At 41.8% G+C, this 21,477-nt stretch overlaps 1 protein-coding gene across 6 annotated transcripts in view; it reads right to left on the minus strand.

The window, feature by feature from the left end:
- The window catches only part of evi5b (ecotropic viral integration site 5b), a 49,860-nt gene that overhangs the window by 25,176 nt on the left and 3,207 nt on the right, over positions 1-21,477 (minus strand). For 4 of the 6 annotated variants that reach the window (XM_010872079.4, XM_010872078.3, XM_010872084.3 and 1 more), the window contains exons 2-3: positions 12,938-13,182; positions 1,144-1,333 (exon numbers count right to left, since the gene is read on the minus strand). In XM_010872079.4, the coding sequence (XP_010870381.2) occupies positions 1,144-1,333; positions 12,938-13,101 (354 nt within the window). In that variant the 5' untranslated portion in view covers positions 13,102-13,182. Of the gene's footprint in view, positions 1-1,143; positions 1,334-5,099; positions 5,203-12,937; positions 13,183-14,601; positions 14,739-21,477 lie in introns of those variants that run through there. The other 2 variants (XM_020049125.2, XM_010872083.3) reach the window with 2 other exon arrangements.

Below are 21,477 nucleotides of genomic sequence, written 5' to 3' on the forward strand. Positions count from 1 at the left end.
ATCTATTTGTCCGGAGAACAAGGTGATGACTCGGCAGACTTGCAATTGTCTGTCTGTCACTGAGGAGTTGTAGTGACAGCCTCTTCTCTAGAAATTGTGAAATACCAGCCATGTAGCTCAGGAACAGTTATGACTGATGACAACACTCAAACATTGCTACACTAGTCCCACATAACAGTGGCTCTCAAACCTTTCCTGGGGACCCACAGAGATTCCATGTATTAGGTGTGTTCTAGAACTATCGTACCTGAATCGACTTTATTCAGGGAACTAGTTCACGGCTCAAAAAAGATTGTGAGGTGGCTGACAACCACTGTCAGAAGGTTGGATTCAGTGTCTCCACAACCACTATCAGAAGGTTGGATTCAGTGTCTCCACAACCACAGTCAGAAGGTTGGATTCAGTGTCTCCACAATCAAAGTCAGAAGGTTGGATTCAGTGTCTCCACAACCACAGTCAGAAGGTTGGATTCAGTGTCTCCACAACCACAGTCAGAAGGTTGGATTCAGTGTCTCCACAACCACAGTCAGAAGGTTGGATTCAGTGTCTCCACAACCACTGTCAGAAGGTTGGATTCAGTGTCTCCATAACCACTGTCAGAAGGTTGGATTCAGTGTCTCCACAACCACTGTCAGAAGGTTGGATTCAGTGTCTCCACAACCACTGTCAGAAGGTTGGATTCAGTGTCTCCACAACCACTGTCAGAAGGTTGGATTCAGTGTCTCCACAACCACTGTCATATACTATGGATTCAGTGTTGCATACAACACCCTTAACTTAATGTATTTAAACATTTGATTGATTCAGATGGTCTAAAAAATTGTTTTACTGACATCTGAAAGAAGTTCTTTGTGTGCAACAAAGGACAGGCAGTTTACACTATCAGCTGACAGGGAGCCCAGAAAAGACTAAATTTAGACCAGAACTCAAACAGTGAAATCATGGAAAGTACGGTACACAGAGGAAAGCCTTGGGAATGCCCTGAACTACGTCTTCACCAGCACACAGACAAGTGGGTCTGACACATTAACAGACTGTCAGGTTTAGGGCCAGGGGAAAGGGATCCATTTGGGACCAGTACCCCCAGGATGAGAGCGCTGACTGTGACTCTTCAGAAGAACTTAAAACCCAGATGTGTCTCACCTTGAGCTGCTTCTCCTTCTTCTTTCGAACTTCCTCCCACTCATTGACTATGCGTCCCCAGAGGATCCATGAGTCCTCCTCCAGGTGAGACAGGTTGGAGGAGGCAGAGGAGCTGGACACCAGACTGGAGCCGCTGTTACGCCTGGAGCCGTTCACGGAACGGAGCGACTTACTGTCAGTCTCCAGCAACCTAGAGACATATAAGAATGAGAACTTCCCAGTGTGGCTGCCCAATGAACATTCCACTGAAGCTTAGGCGATCTACAATGGAGACATTAGGTTTGGAATGAATGACAATACTTCCGGCCACTATGGTCCAAACCAGAGACAGATTAAATACAAAGATATGGGCAACAAAAATAAATAATAAAATGTATCTGCTAATGAACCACAGAAAGTATAAACACATATCCCTGTAAATGTGAAATCTTTCAGTAGTGTAAATATATTCACTGTTTATAGTGCAAATGACCAGAAACACAAAAATATGGCCAATGGAATCAGCATGGGATTCCTTCACACTGTGGGTAAATGCTTGAGGCAAGTTGCCCAATAACGGATGTAGAACATTTATCCTAACTGTGCTGGCACTAGGTTAGAGTGAAGCCACTAAATATTCTGGTGCAGTGCTAAAAATGGAGAAGCTTTTTTAAGAAGGCAACATTAGGCGTGAGATGTTTAACAGCTTTATGACAGCAGAGCCACAGCCAAGGAACAAAACCCATTGCAACAGCAGCCCCAGTGAAAGAAGGAAGAAAGCTCAGAGCCCTGGATACAGGATCCTTGGATACTGAATCCTACAGACAGCACTAGGGACATAAAGCAGGTCTTCAAAATGACAGGGAAACACATCAATGGACATCAATAATACATTTAAGAACCATCATGACCTACATCACGCTCATTGTCCACCACCATGAACTCCCCCAGTATGCATGTCACCCACGATTGAACCGTTTTTTAAACAACCTGGATGAATGATGGATTAGGACTGATAAAAGTACAATGATGGGCCAGATGAAGTGCTATAACAAGCAATTGTTAAAATCATGAAATGTCTCCCTCTCCTAAAAAGGAACAAATTTGTCTTCATAAGTTCTGTGATCATGGACTTTCAGCCATTTAGAATTTTGTGAAAAACACTGGAAACATGACTTAAAGTAATTTGGCACACATACTCAAGGATGAGTATTGCTAACCAGTGATATCGCAAACACCAGTGGCACGATAAAACAAAATGCGCTGTTAAATACAGTGACAAAGAAATAGGAGCGGTCAAGCTGAAAGAGCAATAGGTTGGATTCGTACTCACACTGGAGCAGAGCCAATATCTTAGACCGCTGGTCTAACCTGGGACACAATTTTGACAGAGGTGGGTGAATATCGCGTCTTTTAATAGAGATCAACCATTGACAAAATAACAATGACTGGCAAAGGGTACAGTGGATCAGTGGGGGATTAGATGTTTTCTTATTATTACAGCCCACTGGAAACACTGAGTGACAGTGATTATACTTAGAACTTTTAACTGGAACAATAATAATGTGACATCCACAGTTATTATGTCGGTGAGATCCTACATTTGTACTAAAATGTAAACCGTAAAGTGGGTCACTGCTAAAAGTGGGTAAGTGAGGAAAGAGCCTACTGTAATCTGCAGTGGTATCAGTTCACAGCAGACTGACCCTTCACTATCTCAATGAATGGAAGATTGCATTTAACTGACTCTGGATCAGGGTTCTGTTTATTTGGGAAACAAGAAAAGGAGCCAGGCAAGCCTTGTTTGGCCGGCCCACGATTAGAAGGAACGAATATTGCTGCTCTCGCTGGATTCAATCCGAGGTCTCCCGTGTGACAGGAAGTGACAACGCTACAAAGCTACACGTGTGATAGATGCCACAAAGCTAGAGTGTTCTGCATTGTTAAAGTAATTTGTCGAAACTCCACGGTTCTCGAAACTAGTTCCCTACATTAGCTAACATCCAAACCAACAACAGATATAACGGGGTTGATACACTACATTCAACATATTCAATTAGAAAAAGATGACTTACTACCTCGTCATAACATTTCATCTTGACATTAGATCATTGTGACATGCATTAACATCACGCTAAGTTTGAATATTTAGCTAGACGCCATTAAGCTATGTGTCATGACTAACTTAAGTTTACTTCCACTACAAATAGCATCTAAGAACTGTATGACCTTTGCCACTGGCCGTTTTAACAGCTTATTAGCCAGTAGGCCTACTAGTACCTACTTATTACATGGAATAATCAACAATTTTCTTTTAATTGCGAGCGAGGCTGAAGAGGAACTTTACACTGCCAAAGCTATTTAATTTCATGGCAAAAAAACATCAGTTTTCCTTTCATTCGACATTGATACAAGAACAAGCTTGTAGCCAGCAAGGTTTTATTCTATCCTAGACAAATCCTAATGACTACTTTGTTTGGTCAGTGGTAAGGATCGAAACCTCAGTCCACTGCATGACAGTCAGTGTCTCTAACCACTACACTATTTAACAAAGGGTAGTCAGTCAGTCAGTCAGTCAGTCAGTCAGTCACTCAGTCAGTCAGTCACTCAGTCAGTCAGGCACTCAGTCAGAGACATTGGCTCTTCTTGGTCAGCTCCGCTTACACGGTCCGGCAAAAAACATACAAAAACAAAATGAAACAAAACGTTGAACATTTCTCATTTGACATGCCCGTGTAGTGGCTCGCATTTTCTCCTTGTTCAGAGCCTTATAGGACCCAGGCCTGAAAGAGACGAACCACCCAGTATATGCAAGTGTGGTGTGGACGAGCCAATGGCTTTCTCCCAAATGGCATCCTATTCCTTATGTAGTGCACTAGCTTTGACAAGGGCCCTTGTTGGCCCGGGACACAAAAGGCAAGAAATCAGATCTAGGAAAAAGACGAGCCAGGGCCTCTCAGCTGCAGGGTAACATGACTGGGACTGCTTGTCATCTGGGTAGGGTTACAGCCATATTTGGGTCAGGAGGAAGGAGGCCGAGCACTCCTGGGTTACACAGACAGCTAGGACAGCACTCATAGGGCTCCTACAGTTAGAACACACATTCAACGTTTTGGGAAAAGTAGTATATATATATATATTACACACAAATAAAGTGTTTTGTGAAAATAATGAACAGTGATGTTAACTGCTTTCAGGGGCAAATAACGTATTAAAACAGTTGACTAGAAATAGTATTTAAGAGGCCTATAAAGGTTTTGCTGAATGTAGAGCCCCCTGCCATGATAATTATTATAAGAGGACAGAAGGGAATATATGACAAATCCACTGAGGTAACTAACAAGAGGTTACAGTCAGTGGCTTCAGGCAAACACACGACTACAGTGTGTACATAAGGGCTGTGCAAATGCAGGAAGGGCAGGGAATGTTGAGGTCATTGATAAGGTTAGTCACTGTTCTGAGAGTCTCATACGAGTCGCTGCAAGGCAATACCTAAAAGCAGGCCTTACCTAACAAATGGAACCTAATCACAAATCATGCAAAGAACAACCCAGTTCATCATTATTTTTTTCATACATTACTAATTTTGATACGCTGTTTATTCTTGGCACCCACTGGGCAGACAGGGAAGCTGAATTCCTAAAGCAGACTATTTGCAGCTGCGCAGAAATTGCCAATGAACAAATAGGCCATTCTGTGTTGTCACAGACGGTCCAAAACTAAATACATCAAATGAAAGTAGTTACCTGAAAAGCAACAGTGACAGTTACAGAAGAAAGTCACATAAGAGAAGAAATACAAGACTCATAGGATGGAAACAAAAAGATACAAAGATACTCGCTAGTTAAATAAGTTGCTCTGATGACAAGGTTGCCAAACAATTTATGTCAACTACACTTTGTCCTCAAATATGGGCTCTTTTTAACAACAGAGCCAGGAGATCAGCAAGAAGAAGTTAAGATCTATGTGACACTTACCAAGACAGACTCATGGTCCTCTCTTCATGTCTTTGCTGTGTTTAACGGTCCAGAGAAGCTACTAGCCGTGTGAATTTGCTAAACTAAATCTGGGACTCTTGTCTCTGTCACACACACTCAAAGTTCTTATCTTCTTAACATGGTGCAAAGGCCTTTCCCTCATCTCTGTGTGTGTGTGTGTGTGTTACACGAGAATCTGTGATACTGCATTGATCTCAAAGTACGAGTCTTCCCTTGTCGCCCACACATCCCAGACTTAGCAGCACAGTCTGAATGAGAAAACATATAATGCATAGATATAATTAAGAATCATTAATGGCAGTTTTACCCATATTGATGTCAGCAGTATTTATTTTGGTATTCACCAGAGAGGAACCGAAATGCCAACTATACCATGTATATACACAGCTCAAACAATTAGGGGATTACACATTGGGTCACGATGAACAATTATTAACGATCAAAATCTTTACTGTACATTGTGTAATTTGTTACGAATAAAATGTCATAACGGTCAATTGAAACCAAAATCACCAACTGATTGAGGGCTGGATTCAAACTCCCACAAAAAAATCTAAGTAAACTATTGAAATCATAAGCTGTTCCAACTTGCGGGAATTTCATCACGATAACTCAATGTGACTCAGTAGTGTGTATGGCCCCCACATGCCTGTTTGCACTCCAGACAATGTCCAGGAATGTTCCTGATGAGACGGTGGATGGTGTCCTGGAGGATCTCCTCCCAGATTTTATCAGGGCATCAGTGAGCTCCTTGACAGTCTGTGGCGCTACTAGGTGGCGTCGGATGCACCGATACATAACGTCCCATGGTATCAATGCTTTTGCCATCCAGGAATTGCCTACACACTCTGACCACACGAGGCTGACACGCTGGATGATCATTTTGAAGGGCTCTGGCAGTGCTCCTCCTGTTCCTCCTCACACAAAGGAGCTGATACCGGTCCTGCTGCTGGGTTGATGCCCTTCATTGGCTCTGTCTAGCTCTCCTCATGTAATGGCCATCTCCTGGAATCTCCTCCATGCTCTTGAGACTGTACTGGGAGACACAGCTAATCTTCTTGCAAGCCTTAGGAGCTGGACTACCTGTGCAACCTGAATGGGCTGCAGGTACTATACAGCCTCATACTACCAGTAGTGACAAGGACACTAGCAAATTGCCTGTGGGCACCACCTGCAAAACCATTCCCTTTTTGGCCATTGTCTTGCTGTTGCCTCTCCAGTGCAGCTGTTGTCACTTTCATTTGCACCAAAACAGGTGGCACTGATTCACAATCGCTTAAGCTTCGTAACTGGGCAGATAGATATCCCTGTAGTTTAACTGACTTGGTGTTATACTGTGATGATTACATGTTCCCTTAATCTTTTTAGCAGTCTATACACCTCTTTGATGAGTATCTTAATTAGCTTGTGTATCCCCCCCACCCAAAAATAAATAAATGAATAATCAACCTACTCCCAAAGACTTCAAACTAAGACAAGTGGTGTTATTTACCTCAGATGTTGTATTGTTTTCATTGTTGCTATATAAATCTCATGTTCAACTAAACTGATACTTCTTATGTTTACCAGACCATTTTGGTTAAAAAAAACTTAATTAATGTGGGGTTTTTTCAGCAACATAACTTTGTAAACAACCACTTAGAATTCACAAGTTACCAAAGCCATTTGGGTCGAATAACAGGCTGGCTACAGTAAATAGTTGCACAGTAACACTTTGAAGTCACCAAATTCCACCGGCTGTTTTGTAAGTAATTAGTACGATGCTAGGGCGCCAGACTACTGAATTCTGTTTCCAATTGCAACTCACACAGTCTCAATCAATGAATCTGGATGATGCCAATTTCAGATTGGGACAGAATGTTTTTTAGTCGCAGACATAACTGTTTTTTCTAATTTTAGTGAGAAATGAGAAAAACCAGTTTTTGTTTATTTATTGTTTTTTTCTGGATATAGGGAGTTCTCTCTAACTGCCACTGAAAATTTTTTGTTAAAAATGTTTTTGTTAAAAAGAAAATCTGTTGACAAAATAAACACGTCCCCTAGTCATGATGATCCTCAAGTGGCTTGGGGTGGTTTTGTGGTCTAAGCCACTGCCTTCTGAGCACATACACTATACGGCTAAAAGTGAGCATTTGTAAGGTCAGGCACTGATGTTGGACGAATAGCTCGCTGTCACCATTCCAATTCATCCCAAAGCTGTTCAATAGCTTGAGGTCAGAACTCTGTGCGGGCCACTCAAGCTCCTTCACACCAACTCAGACCATGTCTTTATGGGCCCAGCTTTGTGCACAGGGGCACAGAGCATCAAACTGTCTAAACTGGTCTTGTATCCTGTAGCATTAAGATGACCGTTCACTGGAACTAGCTCAAACCCTGAAATACAGCACCAGGCCATTATCCCCACCTAACTTTATACAGGTCACTATGCATTCCAGTAGGTAGTATTCTCCAGGCATCCCCCACACCCCACTCCAGAGAACGTTTCCACTGCTCCAGAGCCTAGTGGAGGCATGCTTTACACCCCTCCAGTCAACACATCTGCACTCGGCGGCCCCGCTCTGAGTGTGCGTGGTCTACCACTTCGTGGCTGGGCTGTTGTTGCTCCTAGATGCTTCCACTTCACAATTAAAGCACTTACGGTTGACTGGGGCAGAACTAGTCGGCCAGAGATTTCACAAACCGACTTGTGGCAAAGGTGGTATCCTAGTGCCAAGTTTAAAGTCACGGAGCTCTTCAGTACAACCTATTGTACTACCAATGTTTGTCTATGGAAATGTCATGGCTATGTGCTAGATATTATGCACCTGTGAGTAATGAATGTGGCTGAAACACCTGAACTCAATAATTAGTAGGTGTGTCTCCATACATTTGGCCATATGGTGTATCAGCACAAACCAGCCCACTTCTTTGAGAATCCCCTCATTCTCCCTCATCCAATAACAACTGCAAAAAATACTAAATACTAAAAATAAAATAGTGAGACTGTTTCACTCCTAACAATGACCCTGTGAGTGCACTTCCTACCCCAGGCGCAGCCTTTTCTACAGGGACAACAGGCTCTAAATGTCATGGGATGCCCCACTTCAATGGGGTGACATGAGGATCAGGGCCTTTGCAAGTTGAGGCAGATGTTGGGGTATTGTTGTCAGTCACAGGGAGGCAGGAAGGGAAGAAGGGGAGTGGCAGAATGGACATGCGCCCAGTGAAAGAGGCCAGCTGTGGCTCTGCTCACAGGTGCGGTGATCTGGGTGAAAGGTCAAACAACGCCTAAATCCCCTAAACACCATTCACTGAGAAAGGTGCATGGAAGCTCTAAGAAAATGGAAATTAAATGCTGACAATGCTTTTCCAGCCCATTCTACTCGCGTCTGAATAATGTCTGGCGAACGTTCCTGTGGTACCAACTCTATAGAGTGAGACTGACACCAAATAAGACTGACAATCATCCAACACTCAATACTTTAAATCCTTTGAGTGGAGCATTTTAAACATGTTAGCCAACCTTCAAAGAACTCAGGGAAAACCCATTCAAATATCACAGTCACTTCTGTTTCACTCAGACAGCCGTGTGCATCTACAGTTGGTCTCAGCTAAAATATGAACATCGCTCTCAGACTTTCCAACCAATCAGCTGCCAGCTCCTTCATTCGGCCTGGAAAAGCATAAGCTAAACAGCGCAGGGCAATGACAGTCATCCTGAGATACTTCACATGGAGACATCTTGGGCTAGCTGTAGTTTCACACCGGGCAGCGAATACAAAACCCAGCGGCCGCCAGCATGTCCCAGGCCTCCTAGTTTCCATGTCAACACTCTCCGACTGCTGATAGAAGTTGGACAGGAGCCAAAAGAAGGGCAGGAGGATTGAGAATGGTGCTGGGGAAAAAGAGGGGGTGAGATTGGCCGAATCCCTAGTCCTAACGAAACCTCATTTGGTTTCAGTTAATGACCAGTTGGGGGACAGATAAGGTTGTTGTTATTAAGAACTATGATACCTTCACACTCATCATGTTTCAGTAGTCAGACATCAGTCTTAGATGTCTGACGTGGCAAGACAACAGTGTAAGAGAATGAATCCAGGAGATGAGCCAATGTGCATCACACTTGTGGAATTCCAGACAACTAATGAACAACACAGTGCTTCCCCTAAGTACAGCAGTCAGCCGAAGGCAAAGTATACAGCCAGGTCAGGTTAAAATTTAGTCTATTTTGGTAGCTTGTGGTAATGTTTCAATTCCATTTTCAACAGTAGAGTTTAACCAGCTGGTTGGTAAAACTGTATTTATTTATTTAAAATGTTACCTTTATTTTACAAGTTAGGTCGGACACAACATGATCACTAACAAGTGATATTCCCGGGGGAAGGACAGGAATGACTGCGCCAATAGGATGCAGGGGACGGTCTGGTGGTCATGACCAGGACTCCAGGGATAGCGCTATAAGTGTAGAAAGACTTGACTATTTAAATGACCGAATATGAATGCACATCTTTATTTCCAATGTTAAAGTATATTTAAGGGCCATTAAAACATTATCATCTCTTTAAAGCCCTGTTTCAATAGAGACATTAATTTAAAAATAAAACGTATGCAAAAGACAAAACATGCATTTGGCTAACCCCAAAGAGCTTATTGTTTTGACTTTTTAGCCTTCCTCTTTTTGGTTGTATTGGTCCAGTTCGTGACACTTTTTGGGTACACAGAAAGCAGCAAATGACAACTCGATTATCAACACAATCAATTGAACTAAATCAATTTAGGTCAAATTAGATTTTATAAACAGTAATGGCTCCTGTTTTTGATATGGTGATCCAGAATGACCACTCGCCACTATTGTTCCTGCAGAAAAGTTCCACTATATGCACTGAAAACTTTCAAAATTGCCAAAAAGCAGTAGTAGATGTATGTAAATGATGGAACCAAATGAACGTTCTCACCATGCAAATCGGCACTTCCCTACATAAACCTAAAATAAATCTGTTAAAAAAAGAGCAATTGATCTACTTAAGATAAAGTCCTAAAAATAGATTGCTAGGTGTATAGTTAATTCTAGCACAAGTGTTTAATATTCTGGTACTACTAACAAACTGAAACATAGTCTAGTTACGGTAATGGTAAAAGTATTTGGCAAAAAATAAATAGAACATAACTAACTGTTGAACAATCGGCCAGTGCTTAGGGAAATTGCATAACCAAAAGCTTTGACAACGGCACAATGTTCTACAATGCCCTCCGTAAGAGGTCAAGCGATAAATCCTTTGGCAGATTAATCAGCGCCGACAGGACGTTTCACAAACGATTGCCATCGGCAGAACTTGCCTCTGATAGTGGCCGACGGCTGCGCAACTTCTACTGGTCACTTGCAACTAACATCACCTTGTGATGAGCCTGAAGCGCCATACATGAGGTCAAGGTAATGTCACTGTGTACCTGAGATAATTTATATTTAAAAAAGTTAACTTTAAGACAGCTTTATTTGTTAATTATGAACATGATAATATTGTTGGTATTAATAATGTATGACTGAAGATAGCTGCTCTGCCGAATGCATGCCGTCTCTGTTTAGCTAGCAAGCATGGTTGTAAGAATTTGGCGAGCCATAAGTGCACGCCTAGCACAACTATGGGCCAATGGCCATATCTGGCAATTTTTTCAGAAAATATCTTTGTGTGTGTTATTAGTAAGCTAAACAACTGTTAAAGACTCCATGGAATGGCACTCTTGCTTCCTTGATTTTATGAGGTGAGCGCTGGCACTCAGTGCTCTGGAGAGGGGCTGCCATGAATGCGCGACAGACTTTAAATAATGTTTCTTAATGTTGACTACACCAGAGATATTTTCTCCACTCCATGAAAGACTCGTATTATTCAGACGATGGGGTTAGAAAGCGTGGGCTAAACCTTCCAGTCACGGAGGAAACACTGGAACAGCTGAATGTACAGTGAAGCTGACAAGTAATATCGGTTTTCAGCTTCTTTCTACCAACAAATGTTCTCTTGAATATAAAAAATTAAGAGACCACTGCACCTCCACTTTATCTTTCCTTTCCAAAAAAGTCGAAATGGAAAGTTTTGAGTGAGGAATAGAAGTGTTCAATTTGCAGTGGTCTCTTAATTTGAACCCTTCTGTTCATCACTCAAACCCTTCCTTTTCAACTTTTTTGGAAAGGAAAGAAAAAGGTGCAGTGGTCTCTTAATTTTTTCCGGAGCTGAATAATTCAACACTATCAGCTCCTTGTTCACGATACTAGACATGCAGACAGGGAGGAAAAGAAACCATTCAACTCTTACTTTACTTACCAATGGCGTTCTATCCGCCATTATGTATCCATTCATGAAATTCAATCGCACACTTTAGGATTCTCCTCACCCCGGGAATATGCTTGAACATTAATGGTTTGTAAGAGTGGCATTACAATGTAAATGGACACGCAACAGAAGTAATCCTTCCGGGACAGTTATAAATCACAGACCAGCATCACCCATTTTAGTAGCTCCGTTTCCTCAGTTTAACAGTTCTCCTGTTTCTAATAAAGTCAAAGATTGTTCAATTCCAACAGTGTAGGGGGGTGGTATCAGACGATTAATCAGCTATCGTCTATTTCCTGCTCCAAACTATCGTTATTATATTGGTCTTTAAAAATCCACTATCTGTCGACCTCTACTCCATAAGTATTGGGACAGTGAAGCATTATTTGTGTAGGCATAAGAAAACTTTGTCATATAGAGTTTAGGCTTTGGATTTACCTATTGGTATCTGTAAACACGAAGACCAAAGAAGTGTTAATGAATTTCAAGGAAAAATACCTGAAGTTAAGTCTGAAACCAAAACCTTACATTTGTTTGGAACATAATTACAAAGAAAGCACCGGTGAGCTTCATAATGACAAACATCCTGGTAGGTTCAAGGAAGACTTCCTGGTAGTTCAAGGAAGACAGTAATTGTTTAAAACTGTCCAAAAGAGAACACCATGAGTCAGTCACTACCATCCTCAGAAGAGTTCATCAGTAGCACTACAGAATCTGTACAAAAGGTGTAAAAACACAAGTTGACTGTAAAAACAGGATAGCGAGAGTTCCGGAAAACAATATTTTGGATAGATTACAAATATTATCTACCATATCTACCAAAATGGTGGTATGACAAAAGTGCTGTGAAATACAGGTTTTATTGTCAATGAAAAATGTAAGAGCATGTGTGTCCAGGTGCAATAAGCTATGGCTACAATGGAAACTAGTCTGAAGTGTACAGAAACATCTCTTCTCCCTACAGCAAGCGACCTTGCTATATGCAACAATCGGGTATTATTCGGGCCAAAATGGGGAAATGTTCCAATTAAAATCCAAATTAACATGTGGTTCAAAAGGCTGAAGATAATAATTCAGGCAAAAAGACATTAATACAAAAACAAACTGACGAAAGCCGCACACCAGAACTGACAGAGCATGACTAGAAAGAACACCCAGTCTCTGGAGGGGTCAATGGGTGGTATCCTTCAGGAAGTCACAGCATGCAATGGCAATATGACCACAAAATTTGCTCAATTTGGATATGACCAAACATAAAATAGCTTAATTAGGAATTATATTCATCTGTACCAACATTTCTCATGCTTTAAAATAGAAGGATTGGTGAAAATAATGACTACACAACTGCCTTTAATTAAGCTGAGAATCTATACATTAACCTAATTGTTTGATTCCAAACCAGAAAATATCTTAAAAAACATGAATGCTCCATTGTCTCAATACTAACAACAAGCACAGAACAGAGACAGAAGATGAGAAGTTGATGCAGAGGTTGATAAGTATTGACCCGACCTGTTCTGCTCCTCCAGTTTGGCGAGCAGCTCCAGCTCATCTGGGCTGAGCTTGGCGGGCGATGCCAATGTGGGGGACAGGGAGGACGGGGACAGGGAGGTGGACGAAGAGGTGGCTGTGGTGGTCTGCAGGGATGAGGGCACCGTTGCCACCTGGCTAGCCATCTGACTGACCGTGTGCGACACCGAGTTCTTCACCCATGAGAGAGTAGAACTCAGCTTGCCTGCAACCTTGTCAGTCGCCACCTAAGGAAAATGAGGAGGTAGAGACGGAGAATGAGAGAAACCGACAGAGTGAGATGGAGGAGGACCGGAGAAAGGGTTAACAATTTAACTGTTGGTCCCTTCGGTCTGTTTATGTTATTTTTGGCATCCCTGTAATGCTTCAGTTTGTATGGACACTGAACAGCCAGACAACACAAAGGACAAATGACAACCATCACTACTAGACAGATTAGCACACTGATTTGGGACCGTGTTGGTGTGCTTCATCTACTGTACCAAAAACAAAGTCTTAGTTGTAGTTTTCTGTCAAGATGACACTGATGCATTAAGTTTACCTCCACCACAATACTCTGTTTTTTCAGGTAAAAGCAGCAGCTTGAAGCAAGAAAAAGACAAAACTGGCTTAATTGGACGATTGACACATGTAGCTTATTATGAACGCGTTCTATTAGATACACATTTCAATGAAGCTATATACAAGAACTAATGGATTACACTTCAACATGATATATAAAGCCTAGATTATACAGGAACATTGGCTAAACAGACAATGTGCTCTCACTGTCTTTAGTGAAGTCATGTCATTAGCAAAAGATGAACATCCAAAATTAACATCTGCGACACTAAAAGGATCTGCTAAACTAAAGCAAGGGTTCCATGTAAAAGGGGACACGAGACAACACTAAACAAGCAGTTCATAAATCACCAGACACCATAAACAGACAGCGGTCTTATACTGTACAAAAGGGCTGCCCAGTCCAGTGCCTAGAGAGATATCATCCTGTAGGTTTTCCCCATGTCACTTGTGACTAACTGTAGCGGTATATTCCCAAAAAGGTTTCTTAAGCCACTTTATGGTTCCAATGCATACTTACCTATATGAATACATTTAGGGTATTTCTTTCCCTTATTCTTCCCCGTCAAATATTAATGTGTGTGTCATTAGAAACTGTTCATGTTCGCGGCCCACTAGATCCCCCTGCACACACTACAATGTGAGTCATATAAACAATTATGAAAACTTCAATTTAAAGGAGTGAGGCGGGTAAGTATGGAAAAAGGGGACAGGACAGGTAAGTATAACAGACCCCCCCCCAAAAAAACACACCAAAACAATAGTTTCTATAAACCTCATCGTTCAGGTAGTCAGGTTTGTGACATTTAGGTCAGATTACCTACAGGACGGTACCTCTCCAGGAACAAGGTTTGGGAGCCAAGCTGTAAGCCTATGTGCTTGTGCTGTAGTAAAATTTGTAGGCTATAGCTTGACAACAACAGAGAAGTTAGCTACAGCTCACTATACCATGAGAGCAAGCTAATAAGACATAAAGCGTAGTACACTATCCCACTGGTTCTCAAGCAGTCCTCTCCTGGTGATGCCTAGAAACAAGTGATGTAATTCAAAACGCACAGTTTGGTTGTAGCCCCCAAAAAGCTCACCTGAATCAAGCAGACCAGGGCTTATTAGTTGCCGAGTTGATTCAGGTTTGCTAGATCTGGAATACCTATCACCTGAAGGCCCCCCAGGAAAGGTTTGAGAACCACTGCGCAATCAAAATCCAGCCAAATACTCCTACCTGTAAAGAGTGATGAGGTCTTTACAATCCATGCAGAAATCCAGTCAGTATCAACAAAAGGAAAGTACAGGTTAGATAATACTGCCTAAAAGCAAGAATTCCAAGGAGTACCGAAAAGCTTCTCCCAGGTCTGTCTCCCAACTCTGCACAGCTGACTCTGACTTCTGAATAACTGTCTCAAAAATGTTTGCCTTGCATTTCGTCTGGCTTCCGGTACTTCGAAAAGTCATATGCTGATCACAGTGTCAGTGCATAAAGGGTCAAAGTGCTGTTCCTCCTCCTGAGATATCCAACTCAGCACAGTTCTGCCTGGCCCTAGAACACTAGTTGTATCTTACATCTGTAGTCAGCAAGAAATGTCTGTGGAATTCACCTGACAGCAGGAGGCTCGAACCACAACCACAGTCACACCAGGCTGGAGCCAAAACTTTGAAATTTCAGGAACTCTTAGTCATCAAGCAGGTTTTTGTTTTTCTGTCAGATGTTGAGTCACTGGTTCTCTGTCATTGCATATTTCCCCAATGACCATTTTCTAAACTTGGCAGTTATGGTCTCGGCTGAAAGTATTCAAGTCAAGTGTATGAGACAAAGTGCCAAGTGTATGACGTAAAAGTATGATGCAGAGAGCCTGGATACCACCTTTAGCCCTGGTGTATTGGCCATATACCACAAACACCAGAGAAATTGAGACAATCACACATCTACTAACTATACATACCTACACGTAACCTACGATCACAAGATGCAGGCCTTTTAATTGTACCTAGAATTTCTAAACAAACAGCTGGCGGCAGGGCCTTTTCTGATAGAGCTCCACTACTGTGGAATGATCTGCCAATTAAGATTAGAAATGCAAACTCAGTGCAAAGTTTCAAGTGTCTACTTAAAACTCATCTCTACAGCACGGTTTATAATTAGGTGTAGCCTGGCCCAGGGGTGTGAAGGTGACCAGTAGGCTTGATACTGTCCACCCTTGCTGTCTTGCCAGGTGGGCTCTCGTCGCCACTGGGACGCCCTCCCTCCAATGCCTTTCGGGGGAAGAGTCACTGGCTTGTTGTTAACTCTCTGTTGCGCACTTGGGCAACTGGGCTGTACGCTGCTGGCAATACTCAGCCCTCATTCAGGGGGGTTGCGGTGGGTGGTTGTCCCTTTGGTTGATGCCTGGCAATGTGGGTGGATTGATTCCTGCCTATGGGGCCCTGCCCGGGGCCTCCCCCTGGTAGGGCCACAGTGTCGCCGGACCCCCCCGTCTCAGTTCCAAAGTGTTACGCTGCTATATTATTGTGCTGGGGGGTATGAGGAATGCACTTTCTAACTTTTCTCAGTCACCTCCAGTTTCAAATTTTAGGAGGAGATGAGGTCCTGGTCCACACCTGCAGAGTACCTGGTTTGGGGGGCCCGTTGCTGTCCCTGTCCTTGTCCACCTGGTCATACTTCTGACCTAGTCTAAAATCAAATAGACTCTGGATTTAGCCCAGTGAAATTTATAAATTAGTCCAATTGGACTCTTAATATCTCACCCGAAAAAACGCAGGCACACAGCTCTACCCAATCCTGACACAAAAGGTTTGGAAAGCCACAGCTGTTACCATTCTTCCGGAATGAAAATACAGACAGCTGTTACCATTCTGCTGCAATGAAAATACAGACAGCTGTTCCACTGAAAAGGAGACACCCACCTGCACCCTAATACGTTTCTTTTTGTGCTGTGGTTGGCCTCATTCAAGGGAGTTTCACAAACCTGACTGTTGACTCAAATAGAGGATTTTGGTCTTGAGGTAACCTACAGTATATTCACTCCTGGAGACTGTGGCCACAATGTCACAGTTATTTTACATCACTGGGAGTCACAACTTGACACTTAAGATGTAAATGTCAGGATTTGATATGTAGCAGTAATAAAGCCAGACTGTCACCTCTAGAAAGAAACCCCATAAAGGAAGCCTGGCTAACCTCAAGCCACTTACTAATTTTACACAAAAGTTCACAGGAGTTAATAATGATATTGCAACCAGAAAGTGAGTGATCGAGAGTCTGTGAGGCTTGTAAGAACAATTCATCTCTTCATCTCTGACCTACGTTCCGAGCCAAGCCGAAGCCGACGATCACGAACACCTCATGCATTTTGATGTAGCAAGTTTAATGAAGATATTGAGCTAACGGCTCAATCACATGAGCCAGGGAAGGTGTTGGATTGGTTTCCTTCACAGCTGCCGGGCCAGTACCGTGATTAAAACTACAGCATGGTCCTTAATTGCTTTAATATCCTGACTACGTCTAGTGAGATTTTTGCAAGCCTCGGTTTCAGGCTTATCAGGGCCCCTTCAAAATTATTCTCACTTCATAACCACAGATGGATATATCTTGGTGTATGTACCAGTTTATATAACACATCAAGTAGCCTGAAGCTAGGGTTTATTCTGACTGCTGTGTAAAAAGGGGAAGCCCAGAATGTAGCTCGGAGCCTCAGCAAACAGGTCTGTCATTAGACAGTACATTGACATACAGTACATGTAGCCTACTTGTGGGGGTGAAAGTGGCATTCTACTTGGCCCACCGAGTTAAGGTGGAGAAATCACCAAGCCGACAGCCACAAGTGTTGATACCTTACCGGCTAAAAGTCAACTGTACAAGACATCAGCTGGAAATCCCACAAGCTCTAGTTTAATAGGCAGAAAGAGGTACTTTAGTCGACAAGTCAGTGCAGTAGTGCCAGCTCAGTATATGTAAGGTCCTATATCCTGTCTTGCACTGAAAAACAGGAAACAAGGCCTCCAGACCTCCCCTGTTATTTGTGCTACACCCTTTAACCTTGCAACAAAAAATAACACATTAAATATATATATTTTCTCCTGGCCCTGCTAGAAACTACACTAGCCATGTCACACAACTTCTGTTAGCCAAAGTATGGGTATTGGTGGGATTTCAATCTTAAATCTGCCTTCCACAAATGAAGCGCTCTCTACAACAGTAGTTGTCCTTGAAAATATATCTTCTGTGAAGAATTGAACCCATACACCGATTTAAATAGCTCTGCTGCAAACACAAGACAAGCAGCTCTACAGTAACATTAAGCAAATAGTTATAGTCACTTCCAAAATAAAGTAATGAACTACATATTTTTTGCAAATGGGAACACTTTTGTAACAAAATAAATGCTTAGAGAAAACATTGACCTGCAAAACAGGTTCTGAAATTGTTATCTAGAAATGAATAAAAAAAATAAAAAAGGAACCAGGCACGCCTAATTCAGCTGGCCCGCAATTGAAAGGGACGAATGTCTTCAGCCAATTCACCACAGAATTGCACGCTTTTCAAGTGTCAGTATAGCACCTTGACATTAGACCACGCTAAGTTATATATCATATTTCGCTAGACACCATAAGCTTTGTGTTAAACTGACTAATATTTCTTATTATGTTCACCTCCACCACAAATAGCATGGAACTGTATGGCTTTCACCACTGGCTGTTTTAACAGCTTATTAGCCATTCGTGAATGACATTGATACAATAACTATCAATGTATGTAACGATAACTGACTTTTTCGTCAAGTAAAAAGACGAGAGAATCGTGTAGCCAGCCAAGTTGTCTATCCTGAACAAATCCTAATGCATAACTCAAAAATCCAACAGGACTGGTCTATTTGAGGCTTCCTATATATAATGTAGCTACTGAAGGTTGCAGGCAGCAAAGTTTTTGTCCTGAACAAATCCTAAGACAATGTGTTTTGACTGCGATGGAAGTCGAACACTGGCATGTTGTTCTGTAGTCTGCATCTCTAACCACTACACTATTTAACAAGGGGTAGTCAGTCAGTCAGTGACATTCGTTCTTCTAGGCCTGCTCCGCTTACACAGTCCGGCAAAAACAACCCATGTTGAAGTATTACAGCCATCCATGGGTACTTGTCACAAGGGTATCATCAGTTAGTCAACAGGCATATAAGAACCATCAGTCATCTACAGTATCATCACACGTAAAGGCAATTAACTCACAATTGAAGAGACAAATGGTTATGTACTTCATGAATCTTTATGAATCTAATAATGGGCAGTTGAGCATCAAAAAAACTGACGTACTGCATTCTCCATTCATAATGCCTATAGCCTATTTAGAATGGCTATAGCCTATTTAGACAGGCACCAATAACAATAGTTTTCAATCACATTAGCTCTAAAAAGCATCTGAATAAAAAGATTAATATGAATGGTCAAAAGATCAATAATTGTAACAAATATGGTTGATATGTATTAAGATAGATGAGTCATTTTGTCTGGTGATTGGTCTTCCGGAGACAACAGTCTGCCTAGTTAAAAGAACCGGAACAGAAATACAAAGATCTTAGCTTGCTTTTTTCACTCTGATGGTGCGGTACTGAGCGGCCAGTAGAAATACAGGGGGGCTGGGTTGTGGTTTGAGGAGCACTGCCAGCATGGCTACTACCATTTAAAAGGGAACAACAGGCATATGCTCATCCATTTGTAAAGTCAAACCTCGCAAACCAAAAAATGGTTTAGAAGACTGACAAGCTCATTCCCATTGGGATTGTGTAATATCCCAAAAAACAGGAGATGAAAAGTTTGAGAAAATAAGATCATTAGAACCAGAAGGAACATTCCATGAAAGGGGCAAGCTTTTCGGGAGATAAAAGCCACACCAAGACTAAAAACTTTGAAGACTGCAAATGGGGACTTCGCCTAATCTAATATTCCCAAAAATATTTTGTTGAGTGTACATAAAAACGTTGAGTTTTAAGGAAAAAAACTAAACAAGAGAGGCATGTGGCATTGTAAGGCAGCCTGTTGAAGCATAATGCCATGGGGTGAAAACCACTCCCTAATCTGCCCTCCTCTGAGATTACAGTTAAGTGCTATTGCCATAAGGGTACAAACTGAGCTGCCTGTGTAAACACTGTAAACAAAGCATGGCTACTTTAACACTGTCAGGGTCCCAAAAGGCACCATCTTCCTCCTACAGTGTACCCCTGGGATGCCATTCGACAGGCAACCTCCCTCTTGGAGAGAAAAGGACACATGGGTTAGAGACCCATAATGCGAGGGACATCACACATGCCAGACAGAATTAACTAGCAGCAGAAAATGTGACTAAAGGGAAGAGAGAGCAGTCTGTGGTTGAAGGCTTCTAATACGCACTGATGAGTGAACAAACACACATACAGAGGTAGGGTACAGACCATAAGCCTTACCCATCTGTCTTTTTCAGATAATTTCCTTACTACAGATTGTGTGAGAGAAAACTATGGGAATGAAACATTGGGGTAAAACAAATTTTTTGGCCTAATTTCATACCTACCCAGAGTCAGATGAAATGATGGACACCATTTATGTCTCTATGCATTTTGAACATTCAAATGCTTACATGAGGTATATCATAAGCTTAGCGCACTTGCCAGGTGTCAACAAGTACTAGCCAGCACTTCTCAAAAGTAAAGAAATGCATGTAACCAATCCAAGGTAGACTACATATATATAGTAATCGGTGAGGATAAATAGATACCATCAAGACTTGGTGTGGGTTTGTATACAAAACTAACAGGGAAGTAAAAGTGTAATTTCTCATTGTGGGCAAGCTAGCTTTTTTTGTCAAATAATTGCAACACTTTCACAGTCTTGTTGGATTATTCAGGAGCTATAACCTTTTAAGCCATAATATACTGAGAAATGTCCCTGCTTTTACGAATACCTGGCTTGTACTTTATGACAATCAGCAATTGCGCTAAGCTAATATCCTACACTTCAACTTTCTTTCAGAACACTCAGAGACATAAAAATGCTATCCATCAGTTTGCTCCAAATCCTCAAGTACCCTTTTAATGAAGTGCCCAAAATGTGTACTGGACATAAACTATTTTGATTGGATATTAGTATCAGTTGGATACTATAAAAATGTGAATAGTTCTCCAGAGTAAAGGATGGGTACATGTCTAACTGGAGGGCAGTCTGTGATTCCTCTACACAAGTCCAACTACCGTGACAATTTCCAGGCCATGTTAATTGCAAATACCTGTTAATTTCAGTACATTTTAATTGACAGCCCAAAACATGTTTTTACGAGTCTAATCATTTAATCCAAATGGTGGACCAAAAAAAAACTAATTCTAAATCCTATATTTATTGTATTTTACTTCAATTACGTGACTTTCACTACTTCTAAGAAAAATAAATTTGACAGATATAAATACTTACTTGAGAAATTTGAGAGCAATTAAGACATTTTAAAAAGTACCACAGTCAGAGAGACATTCAGCACTGTTAATAAAGTTAAGGCAAGGCAGGTTTCTGAAGTCTGAATAAACGGCCCTTCAGCCAAACAACAACCGCCGGTTAGATCGGAAACTTACCAAATGATTCTCAGACAGGCATTTTCCTCTGTGTTAAGAGTCTTGGCCTACAGCAGCCACAAATAATGTAGGCTGTCCTATAGCACTGCAGTGCTGCTGAATGGACAAAATAATGGAAAATAGCACGGAACAGCTAGGATTAGCCCTAAAACATGATATTGCCCAGAGATATATTTTCTACAGTATAGTCAAATCAAACAACCAATTAGCCTTTAACCTTAACCAGTTAAATGCTCACTTCCAGTACTCTCATCCACTCCACACAGTAAGAACTAATTTGCAGCAAGGCACAGCACAGAGACTAGAAAACGATTTAAACATGGCCGTGGCCTTCGGGGTACAAGAACAGATATGACATGGATATGGAACATTAGT

This window comes from Esox lucius, chromosome 8 (genome assembly GCF_011004845.1).
Source record: "Esox lucius isolate fEsoLuc1 chromosome 8, fEsoLuc1.pri, whole genome shotgun sequence".
Lineage (NCBI taxonomy): Eukaryota > Metazoa > Chordata > Actinopteri > Esociformes > Esocidae > Esox > Esox lucius.